General features: G+C 46.8%; 1 protein-coding gene across 3 annotated transcripts in view; it reads right to left on the reverse strand.

Annotated features, from left to right (window-relative positions):
- TMEM132C (transmembrane protein 132C) overlaps positions 1-23,017 on the reverse strand; it is a 265,766-nt gene that overhangs the window by 5,881 nt on the left and 236,868 nt on the right. For all 3 annotated transcript variants that reach the window (XM_053369923.1, XM_053369925.1, XM_053369924.1), the window contains 3 exons: positions 8,974-9,179; positions 7,017-7,290; positions 4,378-4,569 (listed from right to left, as the gene is read on the reverse strand). In XM_053369923.1, the coding sequence (XP_053225898.1) occupies positions 4,378-4,569; positions 7,017-7,290; positions 8,974-9,179 (672 nt within the window). The remainder of the gene's footprint in view (positions 1-4,377; positions 4,570-7,016; positions 7,291-8,973; positions 9,180-23,017) is intronic.

The raw sequence follows: 23,017 nt of genomic DNA on the forward strand, positions 1-23,017 counted from the left end.
GAGATCTTCCTGTGCAATGGAACTTGAGTTCAGGCTATGCTGTGAAGGAAAAATGTGTTACCTGATGTCATGATGTCAGGTGATTGGCAGGGGGTGGCTCTGCCTGTCTGTCAAAGTGGCCTTGCTGGAGGTGGGGGAGCTAAGGATTTGCCCTGCTGGACTGAAAGGTTCCCACATCACCACATTAGAAAAAGAAGAAGATTTGGTTCAAAAATGGACAGCTGTGAAGGAAGTATCCAGTTTTTCACCCCTTCAGTATTGGGCTGTGCTGTCATTCATGATGAGGAAACGTCTCATATCTGAGCAGGCTTCTGTCATTGCTTGAGTCAAATCAATCATATTGTGTTCTGATGAACACAGGCAGAGCCCATGGAAAAAACACCATTTGTCTTCTCATTGACATTTGTAAGCCGCTCTGGGAGCCATTTTTTGCTGAACAGTGGGATAAAAATGTTTTAATTCAGATCTTTAATTCAATCAAATTGCTTATAATGTGAAATGCTCCTGGAGAAAGAAAATGGGGAAGAAGAGAAAGGGAGATGTAGCCACCATGTAACTCAGGCATAGGCAAACTTGGCCCTCCAGATGTTTTGGGATTACAACTCCCACCATCCCTAGCTAACAGGACCAGTGGTCAGGGATGATGGTAATTGTAGTCCCAAAACATTTGGAGGGCCGAGTTTGCCTATGGCTGATGTAACTGCTGCTTGAGTCACTTGCTGATGACTGTGTTGACTAAGGGTCTAAGTCAGAGATGGGGAATGCAGGACTCCAACTCCCATCAGCCTCAGCCAGCATGGCCAGTGATAAGGAAAGTGGTAGTCCAACAACATCTGGAGGGCCGCATGATTCTCATTCCTGAGGTAAGCTGTATACGCCAAATGTAAGTAAGAAGACCTTAACACAATCAGAGGACTGTTACTTTCCTTGTAACTCTCCCCGCCTTCTTTAAACATCAGAGAGTTTCTCAGTGTGCAAATAGAAAGATGACACACAGTGCTGGGCCATGGGAACAATCTTTGGTGAACCAATAGCTGTGGGACTAGCTAGTAAAAGGTAAAGGTAAAGGGACCCCTAACCATTAGGTCCAGTCGTGGCCGACTCTGGGGTTGCGGCGCTCATCTTGCTTTATTGGCCGAGGGAGCCGGCGTACAGCTTCCGGGTCATGTGGCCAGCATGACTAAGCCACTTCTGGTGAAACCAGAGCAGCGCACGGAAATGCCGTTTACCTTCCCGCCGGAGCGGTACCTATTTATCTACTTGCACTTTGACGTGCTTTCGAACTGCTAGGTTGGCAGGAGCAGGGACCGAGCAACGGGAGCTCACCCCGTTGCGGGGATTCGAACCACCGACCTTCTGATCGGCAAGTCCTAGGCTCTGTGGTTTAACCCACAGCGCCACCCGCGTCCTGGGACTAGCTAGTAGTCAAGATCAAAGAGGATAGAGGAGCAAGGCAGGAATCAGGACCAAAGAGTGAGCTGGAACTAGAGAACAAGCCAGGAGGCAGGGTCAAGGAGTAAGCCAGAGAGTCAGGACTGAAGAATTAGCAAGAATACATGTGCGCATCAGAACTCAGGGAGACCTTGTTCTCCAGCAAGGCTCTGCTGGCACAGAAAACCCTCTTCTGCTCCTTCCTGTTCAGGAGGATCCAATCTTCAGCTTGTGTGGATGGAGTCAGTCCAGGGCCTGATGGTACTTCATTGAGAAGGTGCCACCTGCAGTTCAGTGGCTCACCACATGGGGCAGCTGCAAACAGAACCAGCAGCTCCTGACATTTTCCATTTCCCTTTCCTGCCCCCACCCCAAGGAAAAAGAAATGTGAGAGCCTTGCTGGGTCTGGCCAAAGGTTCTTCTAGTCCAGCATCCCATTTCTCCTATTTATTTATTCAATCAACTGCTTCTCAGAAGCCCAAAAGCAGGGCTCAAATACAACAACTATTCTCTTCTGTTGGCACCCATCACCTGGTAGTCAGAAACATAGAGGATTTGAACATGGTGATTCCAGATAGCGATCATGGATAAGAGCCATGGTTCTATGCCAGGGGTCATTTCTACCTTTGAATAGACAAGAAAACACAAACCAGGGAGGGATTGGGGAGGAAGTTGGTAGCCATGAAGTCTCCTCCAGCCTCAATGGAGCATGAAGAATAGGCAGGAGTTATTTCACTCGGGGACATTCCTGCACTATCCTCCATTAGCAGCCCAAGATAAAGGAGCCAAGACTAAGTGCCCATTAAAATTTCCCCATTCTACTCTCTTTTCTTTCTCCTGAGCTGGTTTTTATAGCTTGTTGGGCAGGGAGACAAAGGAGAGCACAGAAGTGCATCCTGTGCAGTGGGGAGTCTCAACTTCTTGGGTTGGACTGATGCACTCATTTCCAATCTGCAGGGATTTATTCATTTCTGTTTATGGTGGGGAGCACCCTAAAGCAGCAGCTTCCCCACCTTTTGCCCAAACTGGTACAGCCCATTCTACTATCTCACTCCGCAGCATCTTTATAGACCCCGTTCAAGTGACTGTTTCTAGACATGTGAGGGAAATGAGTGCCCCCTTGCAGATTCCTTCTGTGTCTGCCTCACCTACTTATTTGATTTGCCTCAAGATTGAGACTTCTATACATTCCTCATCTCCATAGAAGCCACGACCTGAACCTTTCTGCTCGGAAGCTTTGCCCTGGCTCAGTTGGAGTATCAGAGACCTGTGAATTAAGTAGGATCAACACACTGGTGCCTTGATGAGCTCCAATGCTAACCTGCTTCTGTCAGCCAAATCTGAGAATAATAGGCTACCAGGAGTGAATAGCTTTGCCCTTCCAAATGGAAGAAAGGAACATGTTCACCTGCTCGTCTCCTCTCCCTCCCTCCCTATTTTCAATGGAAGCGAAGTCAATTGGGGGTGGGGCTTGAAATACAAGCTGCAGTTAAAAGAGCATCTCCCCAAAATGTCTTATACCTTCCCCCACATCACTGTTGCCTGCCATGCATCCCTCTCCCTTCCAGAGCTGCCAATTTGAATAAAATATTTGGGGGGGGCAGGTAAGCCCAACCCCGCATAATCAATGACATGACACAGTGCACACACACCATTTGAATGGCAATGCCCATCAACTGCAGAGGGGGCAGCAGCACCCTCAAATATTTTATTAGGGGAGGTGAAGACCCTTTGGCTCCCATGCCTCCTTCTTTTCCCTGGTAGTGGGACAAGGGTGACAGCCCCTTTTCCTCTTCATTGGGATACCATTGGTCACAGGAGTTTAGTTAGAGCTGTTGAGAAAATTTAATTCAACTTGGCTCCTAAGCCCAGTAGAGTTTTTTGAATTTGGGAGCCCTAGAGAATGTCACTTCCCAGAGCTCTTTCAGCCTGGAACACTACTACCACCACCAACACCCAACCAACAGGTAAGTTTGGAGAAAGAAAAAAGGGAAGATAGCAGGATAAGGGTTCATGGGATGGGGGTTGGTTGGAGGGAAATTGAGATGCTCAGAATCAAATCCTAGGATCTTCAACATGCAAATCATGTGCTTTACAACTGAGCTGTGGACCTCTGCTTCATTCTGAGAGCACTAAGGGATTGTTTTTTTAAGCACCTGCAAGGAAATACTGAAGCAAGCAAGCAGGCTTATTTAGGCAAGCCAAAGAGAATAGCATCACTTCAATGCTACTTTAAAATACCTTTTTAAAGACCCTGACAACCACAGATAGCAGTTGAGCTCTCCCCATCGTCAAATGTGCAGGACTCTCAGAGCAAGGAGGAACCAGTGGCTTATGAAACAGGGGTCTACAGCTCAGCTGTAAAGCACATGATTTGCATGTTGAAGATCCCAGGATTTGATTATGAGCATCTCAATTCAAAAAGGTCCTAAGGAAATAAATCTTATGCAGCCTTTGGAGACCCAATATCTATGAGAAGAGATTGATCCATGGTCAAACTTGGTATATGGCAGATTTGTGTGTTCAGCTTGCATACGTTAAGCAGCTTTCTCCAATTTTTGCTGTTCTGCATTATGTATGACGCAGTCATGTTCTCCAGTGTGATTCAAGCCTGGGGGAAGACATAACAGGAAGAGGCACCACTCAGGGAGCCTATGCCCCGCACTCGAGAATTTTCTGAAGCAGAATATGTGTCTTTGCTGGAGTCTTTGCATTTGTAGTCTTTGTCTGCTCCACACATGATCTAGAGCAATATGGACTGGGCATTTGTTTAAAGAGAACCAAACAAAACATGAAAGCTAAAAATCTCAGGAAACAGATTACTGTGTCTCTCCAGAACCGCCACCCCTGCTACAATGGCGGGATCACAGTATGCACACAGCTCAGTGCATTGCTCAAGAGAACTGCCCGAATAGATAGAACAAAACAGGATTCCACATACTCTACCTGTTTGGGCGTATGGAGCAGCTCCTGGGCCACAGTGACAGCCACAACAGCTCGGTTACTCACTGCACTGGGCTGAAGGAAGAGTGACAATCCAGCTACCAGCTGAACCCCCATATCCGTGATGGTCACCTTCTCATCCAGCACTGTCACAGTTTTCTCTGCCAAGATGGAATCAGACAGCGGAGACAATACCTTTGGGAGAAGCCAAAGGACAACAAGGAATCTATTTAAAATGGGATTAAAGAGCAATAGTCATCCCTCCCCGAATTCCTTATGCAAATTTATATTTTCTCACATGAGTATTTCAAGACTCTAAACGTCTTACAATAATGTCTATGGCGGGGGCTGGAGAACCACCATGGTCGTTGCTAGCACAATTTTATACATCGTTGCTGCATAAGTTGGAAACAGGACTTTGGCAATGGCTAGTCTACCTACCCCTTAGTGAAACTGTGAAGAGGGCAGCCAAACACCTTGAGAGGTATGAAGGACTACAGGTCACTGGCAGACCCATCTGCTTTATATCAGTGGTTCCCAATTAGCTGAGTACTGCAAACCCCGTTTTTCAAAAGCCAATCCATGGATCCCCTACTTTTGACAATTTTGATATCTCTATGGTAGTTTTTGTTATGTGAATGGTGCCTCATACCCCCTGGGTGGGTTATGCAAACCCCCTGGGGGCTGTGGACCACCAATTGGGAACCTCTACTTTATATGACAAAAGGACCCATCCTCAATCCATGGCATCACCAAGCGCGGCTGGGGAAAGACTCCCAGCATCACCAGGGCTGGGGAAACAATGCGAATGTAAACCAGGGATTGGCAACTTGTGGCGGTCCAGATGTTCAATTGCAATTCATGTCTACCCAGACAGCATTACTAATGGTCAGGAATGAAAGCTATACACCAGAACATCTGTAGGGTCACAGGCTCGCCACCCCCATTGTAGACCACAGTAAGTTAGACAGACTAATGGTCCAAATTAGTATAAGGCAGACTCCTATGTTCCTATCAGGCATGTTGACTTGTCACTTGTTGGTATCTTTTGCATACAGAAGACCCCAAGTTCAACCCCCAGCATTTCCTGGTAGGTCTGGAAGAGGCCCCATCTGAAATTCTGGAAAGCCACAGCCATTCAGTGCTGACATTGACAATACTGAGTGTCAACTCCGATGCTGAACCTAAGGGATCCCAGCCTGCACAGGATTCCCCGCCTCCAGAACCAGCTAAGCCGGGGCTGGGGCATGAGTCTGAAGGGTCCTCAGCTGTGCTGGATCCTCAGCTGCAGGCACCAGCTGAGTCTGCTCTGGCTCCTGAGGTGATGGAGGATCCATTGCCTGCAGGTGCTCCACTCTCAGCCCTGTCAGGGGAAGCTGAGGTCCGGTAACCCTCCAGCCTCTCCTGAGCTGCAGAGGCTCAGGGCAGAGAGGTAGAGGGAACTAAGTTCCCGCAGGAGGAGTGCTCACCTCCAGGCCAGGAGAGGTGAGTCACCAGAGGATCGGGGCCGCCCTATGCCTCAGGGCAGATAAAAGCTGGCCAGCCCCAGTCCCAAGCTGAGAGAGCAACATTGTTGGTTGCCAGTTCCCTGTCTGAGCTCCTGACGAGCCCTGGTTCCTTGCTTGCAAGCCTGTTCCTGACTTCACCCGGCTCCCTGCCCTGCACCCAGCTTCAGCTACTACAGACTGCCTCCCCGTTGCACCTTTGACCATGGACCGGACTTGGACCTCGCCTCTCGGGTAACCCACTGGACGAGCACACTGAGCTAGTTGACTCCATACAAGGTGGCTTCCTAAATTTTGGCCTAGAGTTTTCAACTAGGGGAGGCGACCTGAAAGCACATCCTGACAGTCACGGGGAAGACTGAGTTCCAGCTTGTTGGACCACTGCAAAGCAGTAAAGATGGGTCCAGTTTCCTGCTTCTAGGAGCTGTAAACATCATTTGAATGTATGGTAGATAAGATCATTCAGCTGGAGTTCTGGCTTAATGGGGTCAGGACATATGAGCGAGAGAGCCAGAAACAATATCCCATCTGGAGGGATTCCTTCTACACAGATAATTCACAAAACCAAGAAAGCTGCTGCTGCTGCTGCTATTCATGGATCAGGCCCTGAGGAAATAATGTCTATGGCCAGAAGGACTTCCTGTAGCTACTGGAAACAGGATGGCAGGGAAACCTTGCAGGGCTGACTGTGTAAGGTCCAGGGAGCGTTTGCTTGAATCTGAGTTGTCTGGGCTCTTTGGGGAACAAACATACAACATGGCTTTTGCCCCAGTGAGAGTCACCATTTTCAGTGTTCAATGACACGTTCTAGCTAGGCAGAAACACTTGGGATGCAAAGCAGAGCCCGTGAGGTATGTGGTCTGGAGAGAGGGAGCATGTGCTGGGCACAGTACAAAGGGCCAAATAGAGAGGCCTGGAGGGCCATATTTTGACCCCAATTTTGAGGTTCCCCACCCCTGCTTTTGCCCATGCTCAGAATCTGGCAAGGCATAACGCCCAGGAACCATGCTACTAATTCAAGGCATCTGAGGAAGCTTCAGCCCTGCCTTTCTTGCACAATAAAACCATGGAATGGGATGCTCTCATACCTAGGTGCAACCACAGCAGCTCAGAAGATGGCAACCATTGTTGACTGACCTGGACCATTGTCATGCCGACTTCCTGTCCCACCAAGACCTTGCCCCCCTGTAGCTGGGCCACGTGAGGCTTCTCTAGCTTCATGAAGTCCGTCACCAAATCCGTGATGTCAAACTGCCAATCAGAACCTAGCAAATAGGTGAGCTGTCCCCACGGGCTGGTGTCCTCAGCTACAAACTGGGTGAGAACCCGCACCATGGCGTGCTGGTACTGGAGGGTGCAGCCTCGTCCTTTCCGCTCATCTTCGTCCTCGTCATCACTCTCCCTTGTAGGTCTGAAAAATTATTATTTCAACTTAACATTCATTCCCAACCAGCACAGATATCTAGCAGGCGTGCCTCATGTGCACAGATGTGCCTTTTACGAAGAAAATGCACCTTGCAAGCATACGAAGCAAACTCTTTCTTGGAGAAACCAAAGAAGACAAATACGTTCTATTATGGTTGCTAGATCATGGTCAATGCACTTTCTCATAAGGCCCTAGTCAATGATGAGGTCCATGGCCAGACAAAAGAGTTTAGCTCAGTTGTAAAGCACATACATTGTGTGCAGAACATAGGAATTCCATCTGTCTCACTCAAACCACCCTTTCATCACCCAGGAAATTAAGACTTTGCATTATTTCCAAAAAACAAACTTAGCAATGGCAAGGGGGGTGACCCCAAAGGTAAATGAGGAATGGAGGAAGGTGTCAGACTGAGTGAGACTGTTGGTCCATCTAGCTCATCGTTGTCCACACTGACTGACAATGGCTCTCAAGGGTTTCAGGGAGGAGTCCTTCTTACCCCTACCTGGAGATGCCGGGGACTGAACCAGGGTCTTTCTGCATGCAAAGTATATATGTGCTCCACCACTGAGCCATGGCCCTTCCCCAGAAGGTCTCATGCTCAGTCACTGGCATCTCCACTTAACCCATTCACAGGTTGTGGCAAGGACTCCTGCCCCAAACCCTGGAGAACTTCTTGCCTAGATAGACAAATAATCTCACCTGGTATAAGACAGCTTTGTATGTTGCAAACTGGGGAAGGGATATACCCCTATGCCATCCTCATGGATTCTCTGTTGCAATGCCATTGCCATAGACCAGGGGTCAGCAAACTTACCGCGCCCAGGCCGGTGTCTCCAGTGCCAATTGTGCAGCTGGCCGGAGGGCGGGGGAGTGCATGCCCATACGTGTGTGCACATGCTATTTCCGGCGCATTTCCAGGTCGGAGGAGCACCGGAAATAGCTTGTGCGCATGTACACAGGCCTCTTCCGACCTCAATGTGCACTGGAAATAAAGATTGTGCATGTGCAAATAACACTTGCACACGCACATGCACAAATAGTACTTGTGCATGCACACAAGCTATTTCTGGTGCTCCTCCAACCCGGAAGTGGGCAGCCACACAGCGCAGCGCCGGTAAGAGTAGGCGGTGGCAGTGGGCGGCAGGGTTCACTGCAGGCCGGATAAACGAGTCCCCCAGGCCTTATCCGGCCTGCGGGCTTAGTTTGGGGATGCCTGCCATAGACCATGCTCTTCCTCACCCTCTCCTGTCCTGTGGATTGGCAATGTGGGGAGGCAAAGGGATCTCTTCAATGGAAAGAGGATGGGGGCTCAGAGCTTCTTTCCTATTTATTACATTTGAAACCATTCAGCTTTCTGAGCTTCAAATTTTGAAAGCACGACAGGAAGAGTGAACTGGGAGGGTTTGAAATATAGATGGTTAATTTCCCACATGGTGCTGGTGGGGGAGAGCTGAGTCCCTTCCAAGCTTTGTGTCTTCCACTGCTATCTCTCATGTGCCAACCTTCCTTAGCAGTTGGGAAAGTTTAGCTGTGCGAGATAGCACCTTAGGCCTCCTCAGCTTCCCTGGTCTGTTGGGAGGTCATCTCCAGGATTCAAAAGAAGGAAAGGCAGGCTGATACATCAGCCTGGCTTTGAGGAGATCAAATGCATTTAGCAACAAAGCTCACCTCTTGTTCGAAATGATGGGAACTCTCCAGCCTTTTATTTGACTCAGCTCAGTATCTGAAACATCAATCTGAAGAGGCAGGCGTGGCACCCATACAGTAACCTGCAGAGGAGCACTCAGGTACTGGTAGGTGAAGTTCACCACTGCATTCACCTTGCCTTTCATTTCCTTGCCGTTGACATAAACATAGTCACACCTGTCGGAAACCTAAAAGAAGAGGAGGGAAAAGAGAAGTATTTAAGGGTGACACCAGTGGGTATGCCATTTGAATAAATGTAGCTGATTCCCTCCAGATGTTCTGGGATGTAAATTCTTTTTTAATACAGGTCCTTACAAAAAACCTGAGGGTGATGGGCACCATCTTAGAAGCAGTGTTCGTTTTCCCTATCATACAAGAGGAGGTGCTTCTTATGAGCATCTGAGAAGGCGTGTTCCCTGTTATACAGAAGGGAATGCCTCTTCTAAGATGGTGTCAACAGCAGAGGTGGGAAGCTGTGAAACCAGGGATGATAAAACTGTGGCCCTCCAGATCTTGTTGGACTCCAGCTTGCGTCAGCTCCAGCCAGCATGGCTAATGGTCATGGCCAATGGGAGCTGCAGTCTGATACCATCTGGAGTGAGCCAAGTTGGGGAAGTCCAAGCTGCAGCATCATGTGAACATGTGTGAACCTGTATCACAAATCCATAACACAAGGTTTGCAAACCATCCCATTTCATCTCTCCCCCAATCTCTTGCATCCTCCTTCCATTTTTTTTGGAATATTTTTTGAATTTTACAACAAATAGTGGTACAAATCTCAGTCATCATGTTATTTACAATTATTCTCCCTCCCCTCCTCTGGACTTCCCTCAACTGCCCCTCTGCTGAGTTATTTAGTTTTATTTATCGTATCCTGCTTTTCCTACACAAAAACAAAATCCCTTATCATTTCTCTGAAATATCTGTTACTCAAATGAAATTATGAAAGTTTACTCAAATCCTGCCAGTGGATCCAGTCCATTCTGTTGTTTCTGCAAATAAACTGTAAATGGTTCCCAGACTCCTTTGAAGTCCTTTTTGTGCTTCTCTCGTAGTTTGTCTGTTAGCTTAGCCAATTCTGCACAGTTCATCGTCCCTGCATCTCCTTCCTGGTGCACAGAGAGTTCAATCCTGCTTCCTGCGGTATCCTCCCCACCACAGTGAGCCAGCTTTGAGGGTTGGGCAGTGTCAGGGGACTGTCATCGGAACAGGGGAGGGAGGCAGGGGGGCCGCTGGGATACAGAGAGCCTCCGAAACTCCCGAGGAGCAGTTCCTCTTCCAGCGGTGGGAAAAGCCACACCTCCAGTGGAGAAGTGAGGGAAGGGGCCAGCCAAGCGAGGAAAGGGCTCGAGGATGCTGCTGAGAACCCCAGCGCCTCACCTGGCCAGGCTGGCCAGGAGGGACGCACGCCACTTCTGTCACCCAGCTTGCGCAAGGAGGGGAAGAGGAGGCTTGGGGTGCTGAAGTTCTTATGTTGAGGGAGAAGGGGCCACTCCCGGATTCTGCAAGTGACTAAGACAGACATGAACTTTGTAGATCTGCACTGTAAATAGTTTGCACAATAAAACCTGTAAATGACAGGTCGGAGTTCTGCCTGGTTACTCATGAGCAACCACCATCAGCATCTGACAGGCAGCACCACCCACCTGCCAATCACCAGCTGTCAGTATGATGTCAGGTGACTGACAGGTGCAAGGTCCAACCCACCCCTTAAAGTTGGCCTGCCAGGGTGGGAGGGATAAAGACATTGTCCTCTGGGCCTGAAAGGCCTTCTGCAGTCCAAAGCAGCAATGCCTCCGAATACCAGCTCCTGAAAATGGAAAGGTGTGAGAGTGCTCTTGTGCTTAGGTTGTGCAAGTGGGTTTCCCAAAGGCGTTTGGTTACCTACTGTGAGAACAGACTGCTGGACCAGATGCACTACTGGACTGATCTGGCAGCTCTTCTGATGCTGCTATGTTTTTACATTCGTAGGTTCTGCACCTTGCTTCATGACATGCTCAGTGGTCCTTAACACTCCCTCTGCTTCCTGTGATCAGGTGTGAGCGCCATTGTTTATGTAGCTAAAATGTAGCATCCACATGTAAAATGAGATGCATTGGCAGGAGCAAGGAAACCTCAAGGTTTGCAGAAGTACAAAATACTAGAAGAAAAAGCCAAAGAGGGGGTCTCTCCCAGCCACTGAGCACTGAGCATGTTCAGTGGTGCTGGAAAGCTGCCTGGCAGTTTGGGGAGGGAGAAATGGAAGACGGAGAAGGGGCAGGAGAATGCAATGGAGTCTCATGAACAGGAGTCCTCCACGTTGCAACATTCTGCCATGAGTCCCACTTGCTTAGCATAATCTCCTCTGGCCTTCGTCATTACAGTTAAGATATAAATCCCCACAACAGCTTGATATGAAGAATGGAAAACCAAGTGAAAATAATTTCCTCCACAATAGCCCATTATCTGTTTATAAGCATTTGCAATACGTTTAGTACGATGAAGCTATTCTCTCCTCCCCCATCTCGCTGCCCCCCTCCCTCCAACGCTGCAGTGGATTTATCATTAGCATGTAAATACTGTCCTGAACTACAAGCATGCATTAGCATAGTCAATTTAAGAGTTATATTAGTAATCACTTCTTTAATCAATGTTGCAATTTACAGACCATTGAGTTTTCTCATTTATTACCTTGCTGAGTACAAGTGGGAGGGATTTTTTTATACTATTTTTTAAAAAAGAATCCTCTCTAGAAGATATAAATCATTAAGAAGGATGGGGATAGGATGAAGTGACGCTGCTTGATAAAGTCGTTGTCATAGTAATTCCTAAAGGTGTCATAAACGTCGAGGGAAATCTTGCAATGCATTAATCATGCATAAAGTGGTCTGCAATCGGGGAACCTTCTGTGTTACTAAGGACAGACCAGAATGTTTGCAGAAATTAACCAGCACGCAGCTTCAATTCCCTTTATGCTGCGTGGCAATCCCACCCACCTCTGAAAATGTTTTCATCTTCTTTAAATGAGGACCATTAGCTACCAGAAGGAGATTCTCTCTCCCTGCCTTAAAGTTATATGAACCAGGGCTAGGCAAGTGCTACCAGATGCATCCATGCAACTAGCATTCTGAGAATCTTACGTTAAAATGTAAACATGAATCCCCAAGTTTCTAGGCTAGGAGGTTGACCCTGCCTGTAAAAGCTTCATGAATGAACAAAGTTTAGTATGCTGCTGAGCAAAGTTGTCGCACAGTCTTCTCTCTGGAAGTTTTCTATATGTGAAAAGTGTGTGTGTGTGTGTGTGTGTGTGTGTGTGTGTGTGAGAGAGAGAGAGAGAGAGAGAGAGAGAGAGAGAGAGAGATTCTGCCTAAAGGCCAGTGTAGTACAGCATAGTAAAGTGACATTATATGTGCCTGCTAATTGTGAGATTTTTGATTTTTGATTTCACATCCCAGTTCGAAAACTAGATCTAATTTTGTACCCTAGTTTTGTGGATATACACATCACATCCATTAGCTCTCCTTGTAGTTAGCATTCATACAGCTCTTTCAGTGTTTGATGCACATTATCACTGCAACCCACACCATAGCCCTGCAAGATAGGCTCCTATGATCATCATCATCATCCACATTGCAAATGGAGGAGGGAGTGTCAAGCTGAGATAGAGTGGATTGCTAAAGGCTGGGATGAGGAAGCTATGGCCCTCCATATGTTGGACTACAACTCCCATCATTCCTAATCATTAGCTATGCTCGTGGGAGTTTGGGTCCAACAATATTTGGAGGGCCATAGGTTCCCCATCCTTGAGCCCAAGGCCAGGTAGGCATTTCACAGAGAAGCTACCTTGCTAACCAGTGGTCTTCAAACTTGGATTTGCTGGACTACAACTCCCAACATCCTTGACCAAAGGTTAAGCTGGCTAGGGATGATGGGAGCTGTGGTTCAACAACGATTGAGAGCCCAAGGTTGAGGAACACTGCCCTGTGCACACCCATCTCTATCCTCCATCCAGGAAACCAAAAGGCACGATCAGAGTTTGAGGACACATTCCAGCCAGGCAAAAACATTCAAGGAGGGGATGCAAAGCTGGGACAGTAAGCTGCATTGGGCCTGGAGAGAGGGGGCATGGCTGGGGAAGGAGTATGGCCTGCAAAGAGTCTCATGAGCCAGAGAAAGAGACTTGGGAGCAGCAGTTGACCCCTGAGCTTGAGATTCCCCACTTTTGGAAATGTGACAACCTGGCCTCTCATCTCCCACCCACGCCAAGACTAATGGCTGGTGTGGGATGCTGGTGATGTTTTGCAGAGAAAACATCTTGCAGAGGAGGTGGGAAATGTTTGCGATAAAACTTTCACCTTCAGGTTTACCTGCCTGTACTGGACACCCTATATATGATTTAACGTTATCTGTAGCCAAATGCTCTGTCAGAATCAGAACAAACGTGCCAGCCAGCCAAGGCAGGACAAGGTTGCTGTGACAAAAGACAGCCAGAAAACCTGCACTTCAAAAAATGGTTCTGGGCCAACATCCAGGCTGTTGTTTTCTCCTGCGATGACACTGCTGGCCCATCTCAATGCTAGACGAAACAAAAAAGCTCACATCCTGGAGAAGCGAATTTTGCAGCCAAGCCTCTTGTATTTTTTTTAAAGGAGGCATGTGATATTACTTAGGGACGCGGGTGGTGCTGTGGTCTAAACCACTGAGCCTCTTGGGCTTGCCAGTCAGAGGGGTGTCTGTAAAAACAGCCCACTTTACAAAGGCAAAATGTCCATTTGCTGCAGCATTCACTTTTGCTTCTGGCCCCACCCACCAATGGCATGTGGCCTCCAGAAGCCAGCCCAGACAAGAATGTAGCCCTCAGGCTGAAAAGGGTTATTTTATATTTTAAAATATCTATCAAAAACAAAATGCCTACATATACCTCTGGGCACCAGCAAAATCACCAAAGTATGCAATTTCCAATTACCCATGCACATTAGTTCTGACTTTAACTAGTTAATTGTACTCTCAGAGATACTACCAAAGCTATTCATTATTTTTATTAATTATGGTACATATGTTTCTGCCTATTAGTAAATCATCTGTGCACAAAGCTAATTTAAATCCCACTTGCTCATGTGCAAAACCAGAAATCTTCTCTTTCTGTCTAATTGCACATGCCAGTAGTTCCAAACAAATCAAACATCAATGGAGCAAAAGGGCAGCCCTGCTTTGTACCTCTTTTCAAAACAAACAGATCTGAGAAGATTCCATGTGCCTTTACTTGTGATTTAGGAAAGAGGCATCATATTCTAATCCACTTTATAAATTCTCAAGGAAATCCAATTTTTCCAAAGTAACAAACACAAATTGCCAATATATCTTGTCAAATGCTTTTTCAGCATCCAGGGAAATAAGTGTCGCTGGATTTATTCAATAGCTGTTTAAGGCAACCAAATTGGGTACCAATCTTAAATAGTCTGCTCCCTGTCTATGCTTAATAAAACCCACTTGATCCAAATGTACTACGGCTCTTATCACTGGTTGGACTATGTGCCAATTAAGAGGGCAGGAGTAGAACCAGACGGTGGAAATGGCTTTAGTTAAACCAGGGATGTGGAAGCTCAGGCTCTGGACCTGAACCTGGCCCTCCAGATCTCTCTGTCTGGCCCATGAGATTCTCCACAGTCCACAGCCCTCACCAGTAGGACCAGCCCAAGACATTTTGGCAGAGGAGATGAACCAAAAAAATACCACCTCCCCACCAGGGAAGGAGTGGTGAATGAAGATCTACATTGGGGGAAAGGGGGTGAATAAATATCTACATTGGGAACAAGGGAGGGAATATCTGATGGTTGAAGCAGGAATCAAAGGCAGTGGCAGGCGGGGGGAGGGGAGGCCCGCTCTGAATCATGTCTGGTGAGTACAGAGCCCAGGAAACCCCAGAGGGGTGGGAACAGACCAGCAGTGCCTCCCATTCACCAAGAAGCTGCTGTAGAGGTGAGACTGCGGGGAGAGGGAGTGGCTGTTGAGGAGGAGGCAGCAGATCTGGCTTCCAAGGAGCATGTGGTAGCGTCAGCAGGCAATGCGTTCTTTAGAGGCTGGTTCTGCTGCCCTTGTGGATCCTGCCACCTGAGGTTACTGCCTTGTCTTGCCTGATCGGTGGACTGGCCCTGCTCACCAGTCTAGCTCCATACCCTTTATGGGCGCATTTGCCTGGCTTGAATGTGAACCTGAACTGTGATAATGCTTGTTGATTTAGGATGTAGGATAGAGAGGGCTGTAGGAAGTAAGCTATATGGAAGTGAAAGATTCTTGGCTTGTGAGGTTCTCAGAAGTATCCTAGAAGGAGTTGGACAGCCATCTGCCAAGGATATTGTATCAGAAATCTTGTCTCATTACAAGATTGGGTTGGACTAGATCAGGGCTGGCTAACCTGTGGCCCTTCCACTGAGCAACTGCCTCATGCATCTGATAGGAACATGGGACACCTGCCTTATCCCAAATCAAGCTGTAAGTTCAGCTGGCTCACTTTTTTCTATACCAGGGATACTGGTGTAGGAACCTGTAGCTGCTGAAGGGGTCATGGAGTCTGGAAGGACACAGGATAGCCATGCCTGAACAAGGTGACCTCCAAGGTCCCTTCTGGCTCCAGAATCCTATGCATAGTAGCAAGGGTGGAGAAGCAGGAGAAGGTTCAAGTGACCCCAAAACAGGTGCAAAATCTGCATGATTCAATACTGGAATAAATTTTAAACCAGAATTCTGGAGGGATGGATGGCAGGAGAACACATTGAGCCTATGAAACAATACAGGCATTGCACAAGGAGTATCTGCGCTTCCTGGATCAGGATCAGAGAGAAAACTAGTGACTTACTGTTACAATGGATGCTGTGCACACACGATGTATTTAAAGCACATACCCCCCTCGCAAGAATCCCAGGAACCATAGTTCACCTCTCACAGCGCACCAGTTCCCAGCACTCTTAACAAACTACAGGATGATTTTTGGCAGGGTGTTTGTGATGGGACATGCTTAAAATGGATGCTGTGTACGAGGAAATGGAGCTGAGTGTGCAGGATTGGAAGCAGGCTGGTAAGTGAGGCTGTCTATCCTTTTCTTGAGACTTTCCACCTCAAAGGCCTCACTTGATGCAGCCTGGGAATGATAGCAGCCCTGCTGTGTCCTTTCCCTCTATTATCCTGGTTCTTCTTCTTCCTTTTACCTTGTGAAATGTTTTGGAGCTTTTAAACATATTTTGATATTTGCCATCTAGAGGGAGATTTGCAATCACCTTTATGTAAATCCTGCGCTCTGCTGAGCAGAGAGATGGGCATGGCATTTTTATTTTTTGGCATTTTCAGGTGCTCGATGTGACGCTCCCTCAGCACTTTCCTTGATTATCAAAGTTGCACTGCAGCCACTTTTCCACGGCTCCTTCTAAATTTCAAGGAAACATTGGGGCGGGAGTGGCGGTAGCAGCGGGCGGGCGGCAGGAGGGAGATAAAGCACAGAAGAAAAGAACGGACCTAAGCAAAATTTCCAAAATGCTTTTTCTAGTTTCCTTATTTCCTTTCACTTCTCTTCCCCACCCCACAACACCCATTAGTTTACTGGCACCTCTTGTAACAAAGGCCGCTGCATTGAACCTCCAAACAGCTTTGTCCAGTGATAAATCACACTCTATCAAGGTGACTGGTGCAAATTGCTGGGAAGAGTCTAACCTTGGTCTACCTGAAAGCAGGCCAGTTGTTGTTCGGAGGTACCCTTAAGTACTGGGATGCTAGAGGCAGGATGCCAGAAAGCTGGGAAGAGACAAATAGCTCAGTGGCAGAGCTCCTGCTCAGCAAGCAGAAGGTATCGGCTTCAGCCCTTGGCCTTTCCAGTTCAGAGGCAAAGGGAAAGATCCTCAGATTGAAAACCTGGAGGAGCCTGGAGCTGTTCACAGTAACTAACACCAGCAGCCAATTGGTTACAAAGCTAGATTCAAAAGGCTGTAGCGAAGATAGAACAAAGTTAGCATCACTCAGTGGTATACTTGTTGCACTGGTGGAATGCAAACAAAAGCACCTTAGCAAACAGTTGTGCAATAGATTGCACAAGCGTTATCAGCTGGAGACATGGCATCTCCTTTGCCTTCCCTCCTGTTTGCTTAATTAGGGTTTTTAAAGCCCTAATTAAACATTTTAGCCCGGCCTGATTTGGGGCTGAATTCAGGTTGTGTGGTTGCCGGGTTGGATCAACCCAATCCAGGGGCTGGGGTCAGAGACAGGGCCAGATTTAGGTTTGATGAGGCCCTAAGCTACTGAAGGTAATGGGGCCCTTTATATGTCCAACTGTCCTTTGTCAACAACAATTTGTCGCTGTTTCTTTGTGTTGAATATATGCTATATGGTAATTTATGGACCTAATAGGTGTCTAAGCCATTTGGAACCAGTCCATGCAGAATGTAGGCACTATATATATATATATATATATATATATATATATATATATATGTTTCTGTTTAGTCGATTAGTCGTGTCCATCTCTTCATGACCACCTGGACCAGAGCACGCCAGGCATTCCTGTTCCACTGCCTCCTGGAGTTTCATCAAATTCATGTTTGTCGCTTCTATAACACTGTCCAACCATCTCGTCCTCTGTCGTCCCCTTCTCCTTATCTTACCCAACATCAGAGTTTTTTTCCAGAGAGTCTTCTCTTCTCATGAGGTGGCCAAAGTATTGGAGCCTCAGCTTCAGGATCTGTACTTCCAGTGAGCACTCAGGGCTGATTTCCTTCAGAATGGAGAGGTTTGATCCTCTTGCAGTCCATGGGACTCTCAAGAGTCTCCTCCAGCACCACAATTCAAAAGCATAAATTCTCTGGCGATCAGCCTTCTTTGTGGTCCAGCTCTCACTTCCATACATCACTACTGGGAAAACCATAGCTTTAACTATACTGTACGCATCTTTGTTGACAAGGTAATGTCTCTGCTTTTTGAGATGCTGTCTAGGTTTATCATCGCTTTTCTCCCGAGAAACAGGCGTCTTTTAATTTCGTGACTGCTGTCACCATCTGCAGTGATCATGGAACCCAAGAAGGTAACATTTGCCACTGCTTCCAATTCTTCCCCTTCTGTTTGCCAGGAGGGTGATGGGACCAGTGGCCATGATTTTAGGGTTTTTTTATGTTGCGCTTCAGACCATATTTTGTGCTCTCCTCTTTCACCCTCATTAAGAGGTTCTTTATATACTCTGTGTGTGTGTGTGTGTGTGTGTGTGTGTGTGTGTGTAAATGAGCAAACCTGTGATATTTTAGGGAGCAGGCTAGCAGGCGGGGCCCATTACTTACATTATAGGAGCCTACACAACACAAAACACTATTGCTGCCTGTAGGTTTTATTTTGTTTGTTATCTTATATTTTGGAAATGTACATCCAGTTTTTTCCCCTTTAATTTTTTTTGGGGGCCCCCAAGAGAGTGGGGACCTAAGCTATAGCTTGTTTTGCTTATACGTAAATCCGGCACTGGTCCAGGGTCGGGGGAAGGCACTCTGCGTAGCCCTAGCAGCATCCTCTGTCCCTATGAGATTCCTTCATCAAGTCCCAGATATGTGCCGTCATTTTGCATTTCAGCCAATGAGAGGTCAACCTCATGTATGACATCTCAGACTCCTCCTCCATACCACTTTGTCTTGGAGAAAGAAGGTTTCAAAGGGCAGTACCAGCTTCTGAGGGACCAGCCTCCTTTCCACAACACACAGTAAGCCTCCTGGGCATGGACTTAATTAAACAGCCTGAGATTTAGAACCCCTCAGGCTTTAAGAATGCAATAATCAGTTTCTCTTTAGGGGAACAAGTGGGAATCCTGCTTGGTCTATCAACTTAGTCAGCTCATGAAGGCTCCCTGCTAGCCGCAATATATGGAATGAAATGCAGCCCACAGAACCAGGTTTCAAATTTAGCACCTGTCGCCTTCCCAGCTTTCAGCTTCAATCACAGGGAATTGGAACAGGATAAAAAAAATGCAGTGTGTGTTTGAAGGAGGCATATTAAACCAAAAGTAGCTAGTAGTTAGGCTTTGTTAAGAGCTGGCTTCACATTATTCATTAAACAGAAATCATTATTTATTAAACAGAAATAGAAGGAAATGTCCACCAGTAATATGGCTTGTTTCCCCCCCCGCCCTTCCCATACCTAAAAGCTGTTGACAGTAATGCTTGCCACTAGCCTGCCTTTTAAAACCATCTACTCCAGAGGTTGAGGAACAGTTGACAATGTCTGTAATTGGACCTCCATGTGATTTCCCTCCCTTTCTTTCTGATGATAGCAATTGAGACCTTTTTGACCAGGGCTGCATTTCCCAAACAGCTGAACACTTAGCAAAGTCAGTTAAATAACACAGAGAGAGTCCAGGGAGAAAAGAAATCCTAATAATATGTTAGTGAGCAAACTGAACAAAAAGAGTGTGCAGTATGAGGAGAAAGGAGCAACAGGGGATTTTCTTTCTTCCATCAGGCCTTGTAAATAGCAGGGAGAAGTTCAAGTCAGCAAACAGAGGAAAAACTCCCTCAGAGCTGCACAGCCAATCAGAGAACATACTACCTCAGCAAACACCAGGTCACTGTCTAATTGCTAAGCAGCACCTTCATCACCACCCTCTTGGCTAGTTGGCTTGCTGATATTCAATTTTCGGTGCCTGCACATGCGCAGAGGCAATTTTCAGCACCACAGAAGCGAGTCCCGGCACCGCACTGCACCAGTTTAGCACAGCGCCTGAACAGGCACCTTAGTTTGTGGGCCGGTCAAACGACCTCCGCAGGCTGCTTCCAGCCCAATGGGCCTTAGGTTGTTGACCCCTGCCTTATAGTATACCCCCCCCATGGACCAGTTTAATGTACCCATTGTAGGGCTCATTATACAGTGTTACCTCGAGTTACAAACACTTCAGGTTACAAACTCCGCTAACCTGGAAGAGTTACCCTGAGTTGAGAACTTTGTCCCAGGATGAGAATGGAAATCGTGTGCTGGAGGTGCAGTGGCAGGAAGAGGCCCCATTAGCGAAAGCACGCCTCTAGTTAAGAACAGTTTCAGGTTAAGAAAGGACCTCTGGAATGAATTAAGTTCATAACTAGAGGTACCACTGTATAGTACTGTTTTTGAGAATGATGGGCAACCAAAATATATTGTCATCTGCTGAGACCCCCATCAATTTTTACATGGTCCACAAAAGTTAGAGAACCTCTGAACTAATTTAATGACCACATGTCTTTCTTAAAGAAAGGAGTAAAATATGTATCATAGGGTGTTTTTCTGTTGTTGGTTTTTTTTTGGGGGGGGTGTTCTTTGTGGATGCATTGCTAAAGTAAACATTGCTTACCTGATGTGTGCATTAAGAAATAGAGAGAGTCATTGTGATAGGTTATGAAAACATTTTTTGCCCTACCTTCCTTGGAGGAGCTTGGTGTGATGCAAATAGTCCTCCTCCCCATTTTGTTCACACAACAACCCTGTGACGTAGGCTTGGCTGAGAGAGTGTGGCTGGCCCAAAGTGAGCATTATGGATAAACAGGGATTCAAATGTGGGTCTCTGTCATGCTAATCCAGGAGCCTACATAGGGTTGGTAGAGCTAATAAGCCTCAAATCTGCCCAGTGTCTGGGTTCCCAGAGTGTTCTGATACGAACTTAGGAATTTAGTGGCCCAGTGGAATGTAAACTTTTATTTGATCCATGTAAACTTTTGGGCCCTAAATCAGTAGCATTATTTGCAGTCTAAGGTCTGTTTCCTTCCAAGGGGACTATCAGAAGTCTGTTCTTCCTCGGCTAGTTGCTTGTTTTTATTTTCTCCCATAACCCGCTGTAAAAATGTAATGTACAGTTTTAAATCCTATCAAACGATCGTCCTTAAAAGAACCCAAGCTAAAGAACTGGAGAGCTGGGCAGCAAGGAGAAAGGAGCAAAGAACAATTCAAGGAGAACAGATTGAAAAAGTTGTGTGTAGATTTGAGTATCTACCTATAACATTCAGCACGTGACAACGACAACAACAACGTTTCTGTGTATCTTCCTAAAGTATGAGAGAAATTGCAGATTTAAAGAGTGCTGCTCAGGATGGGTGAGGGCTGATAGACATTTACTCTGGAGGCATGCAAATATCAATAGCAACATTTCTTTTTTGGTGGGTGGGTGTGCTTGTGTTCCAGAGATGCCATACTGTGGGATTTCCCCAGCCCCAGCTTAGCACAAGATCCTTGCCCAAGAGTGGAAATTCATTGCACAATCTCTTGCACAGAGTCTAAAAATACTCACATGCTTTGAAGATGCTTGAGGTATTGTGAAGACCTCTAGGTGACCCTCAGCCCCTTCCTGCACCAGGTCAGCAGGAGAAGACAAGTAGGAGATTCTACCAGCTGCCCACCTTGATACATATTTCTTTCTAAACTATATAGGAAGAAACTATATTTCTTTCTAAACTGTTTCCAAAATAATTTTACTTCCATAAGGAGTTGCTGCAAATGTGTGTGACTCTGCTGTGTGGTGAAACCCAGAACTGCCTGTGGCTGCATCTCAATGAAGTATGAAGTACCTTCAGACCCTGGACTAACTCTGCTCATCCAGACTGGCCACTGGGAATCCTCATGGGCAGGAGAGAGTATAAGAGAGCTTCCTGCTCCAGTTGAGCCTTGCTTCAGTGACAATCTCATCCTGAGCTCTGGCTTGTTCCACCTGAAAGCACCCTTGGTTACGCCTCAGTCCAACTTGTCTCCCATTCTACTGCCTGGTTTCCTCATCAATCTTGACTGCTTCTTTAGCCCTCTTTCCTCCTTCCCAGATCACCTTATGCTTCTACCAGCCCTGACATTGCTAGCCTACCATGGCTTCCCTCAACCTGGTGTCCTAGAGGTGCTGTTGGGCTATCACACTTGACCACTGGCTATGCTGGTTGGGACTGATGGGAGCTGTTGTCCAACACACGGTAGTGGCTGGTACCCTTTTGGACTGGTAGGGTGATAACAAGGGAGGCCAACAGTAAGTCGAGCCAGAGCCAATCATAGGCTTAACCAGAGGCAATACCAGGCAGAGTCAGCTTATTCTAGTTTCCTTCCCATCCTCTTCCCTGCTGAATTCTACAAAAGCACTGAGGCTAAAGCACATCTGAGTAATCAGATGTTGGGGGTATTGCATTAGTTTTCCTGATTATAAGCACTACTCTCTCGTTTTCTAGTGCTCCTGTCACATTGCAGCACCTATTGCATTATGGAGCTCTGGCATTTTGATTTCATGCCCGCCAGTGGTCATGGTGCAACACAATGATGAATATCATAAGACAACATCACTCTTCCCTGTTTTTCGCACATGCATGCCTCTGTTTCCCCTTGATTCCGTGAAAACAGCAGGAAAGAACTGTATGCTGTGACAGTGCCCTAAAGTTCATCACTTTACTCCCAAGATTTTCCACTTTAAAGGGGGTTGCAAATGGTTTCTTTTCTGTTAGCAATTAACATGGAAATGAGCACTAAACTGTCAGAAGACTCCCCTTGATTTCCAGAATTGGCGTTTAGGTCATGTGAAAGCTCAAATATAACACAGAAATTAACAGGGAAATATTGGGGAAATGAAATGAGCTTCTGTGTGAGTGGAGCCTCAGGAGGAGGAAAGTGAGGAAACCACATGGACTGGTTGACATAGGAAGGAAGGAAGTATGGGGTGGCAGAAGGCAGACTGAGGGGGGGTGGGCACTGCCCCACTGGCTCCGATGGGCCAGCTTTCACTGCCAATACATCTGGAGAAAACAAGGTTGGGAAAGTCTGCTCTGGCAGTCTCTAGTTGTGTTCTGGCCCCTTCCCCCCCCATAAACCACTCTCCTTCAGCCTTTTCAAGGATATAACATTTCCTTGAGAGTACCTCACCAATTCAACTAATCAGCTGGCTTTAGTTGATTAATCTGCTAAGAAAGCCAACTCAGCCTGCAACCTGAAAAAACATATATTCAATAATTTGCATCTGACAAGAGTGTAGCAATCCAGTGCTATTAAGCACTTTGAAACCATCCATCATAACAGCTTGGCGGTGCTAAAGAAATAG

Source organism: Podarcis raffonei, chromosome 16 (assembly GCF_027172205.1).
Source record: "Podarcis raffonei isolate rPodRaf1 chromosome 16, rPodRaf1.pri, whole genome shotgun sequence".
Classification (NCBI taxonomy): Eukaryota; Metazoa; Chordata; class Lepidosauria; order Squamata; family Lacertidae; genus Podarcis; species Podarcis raffonei.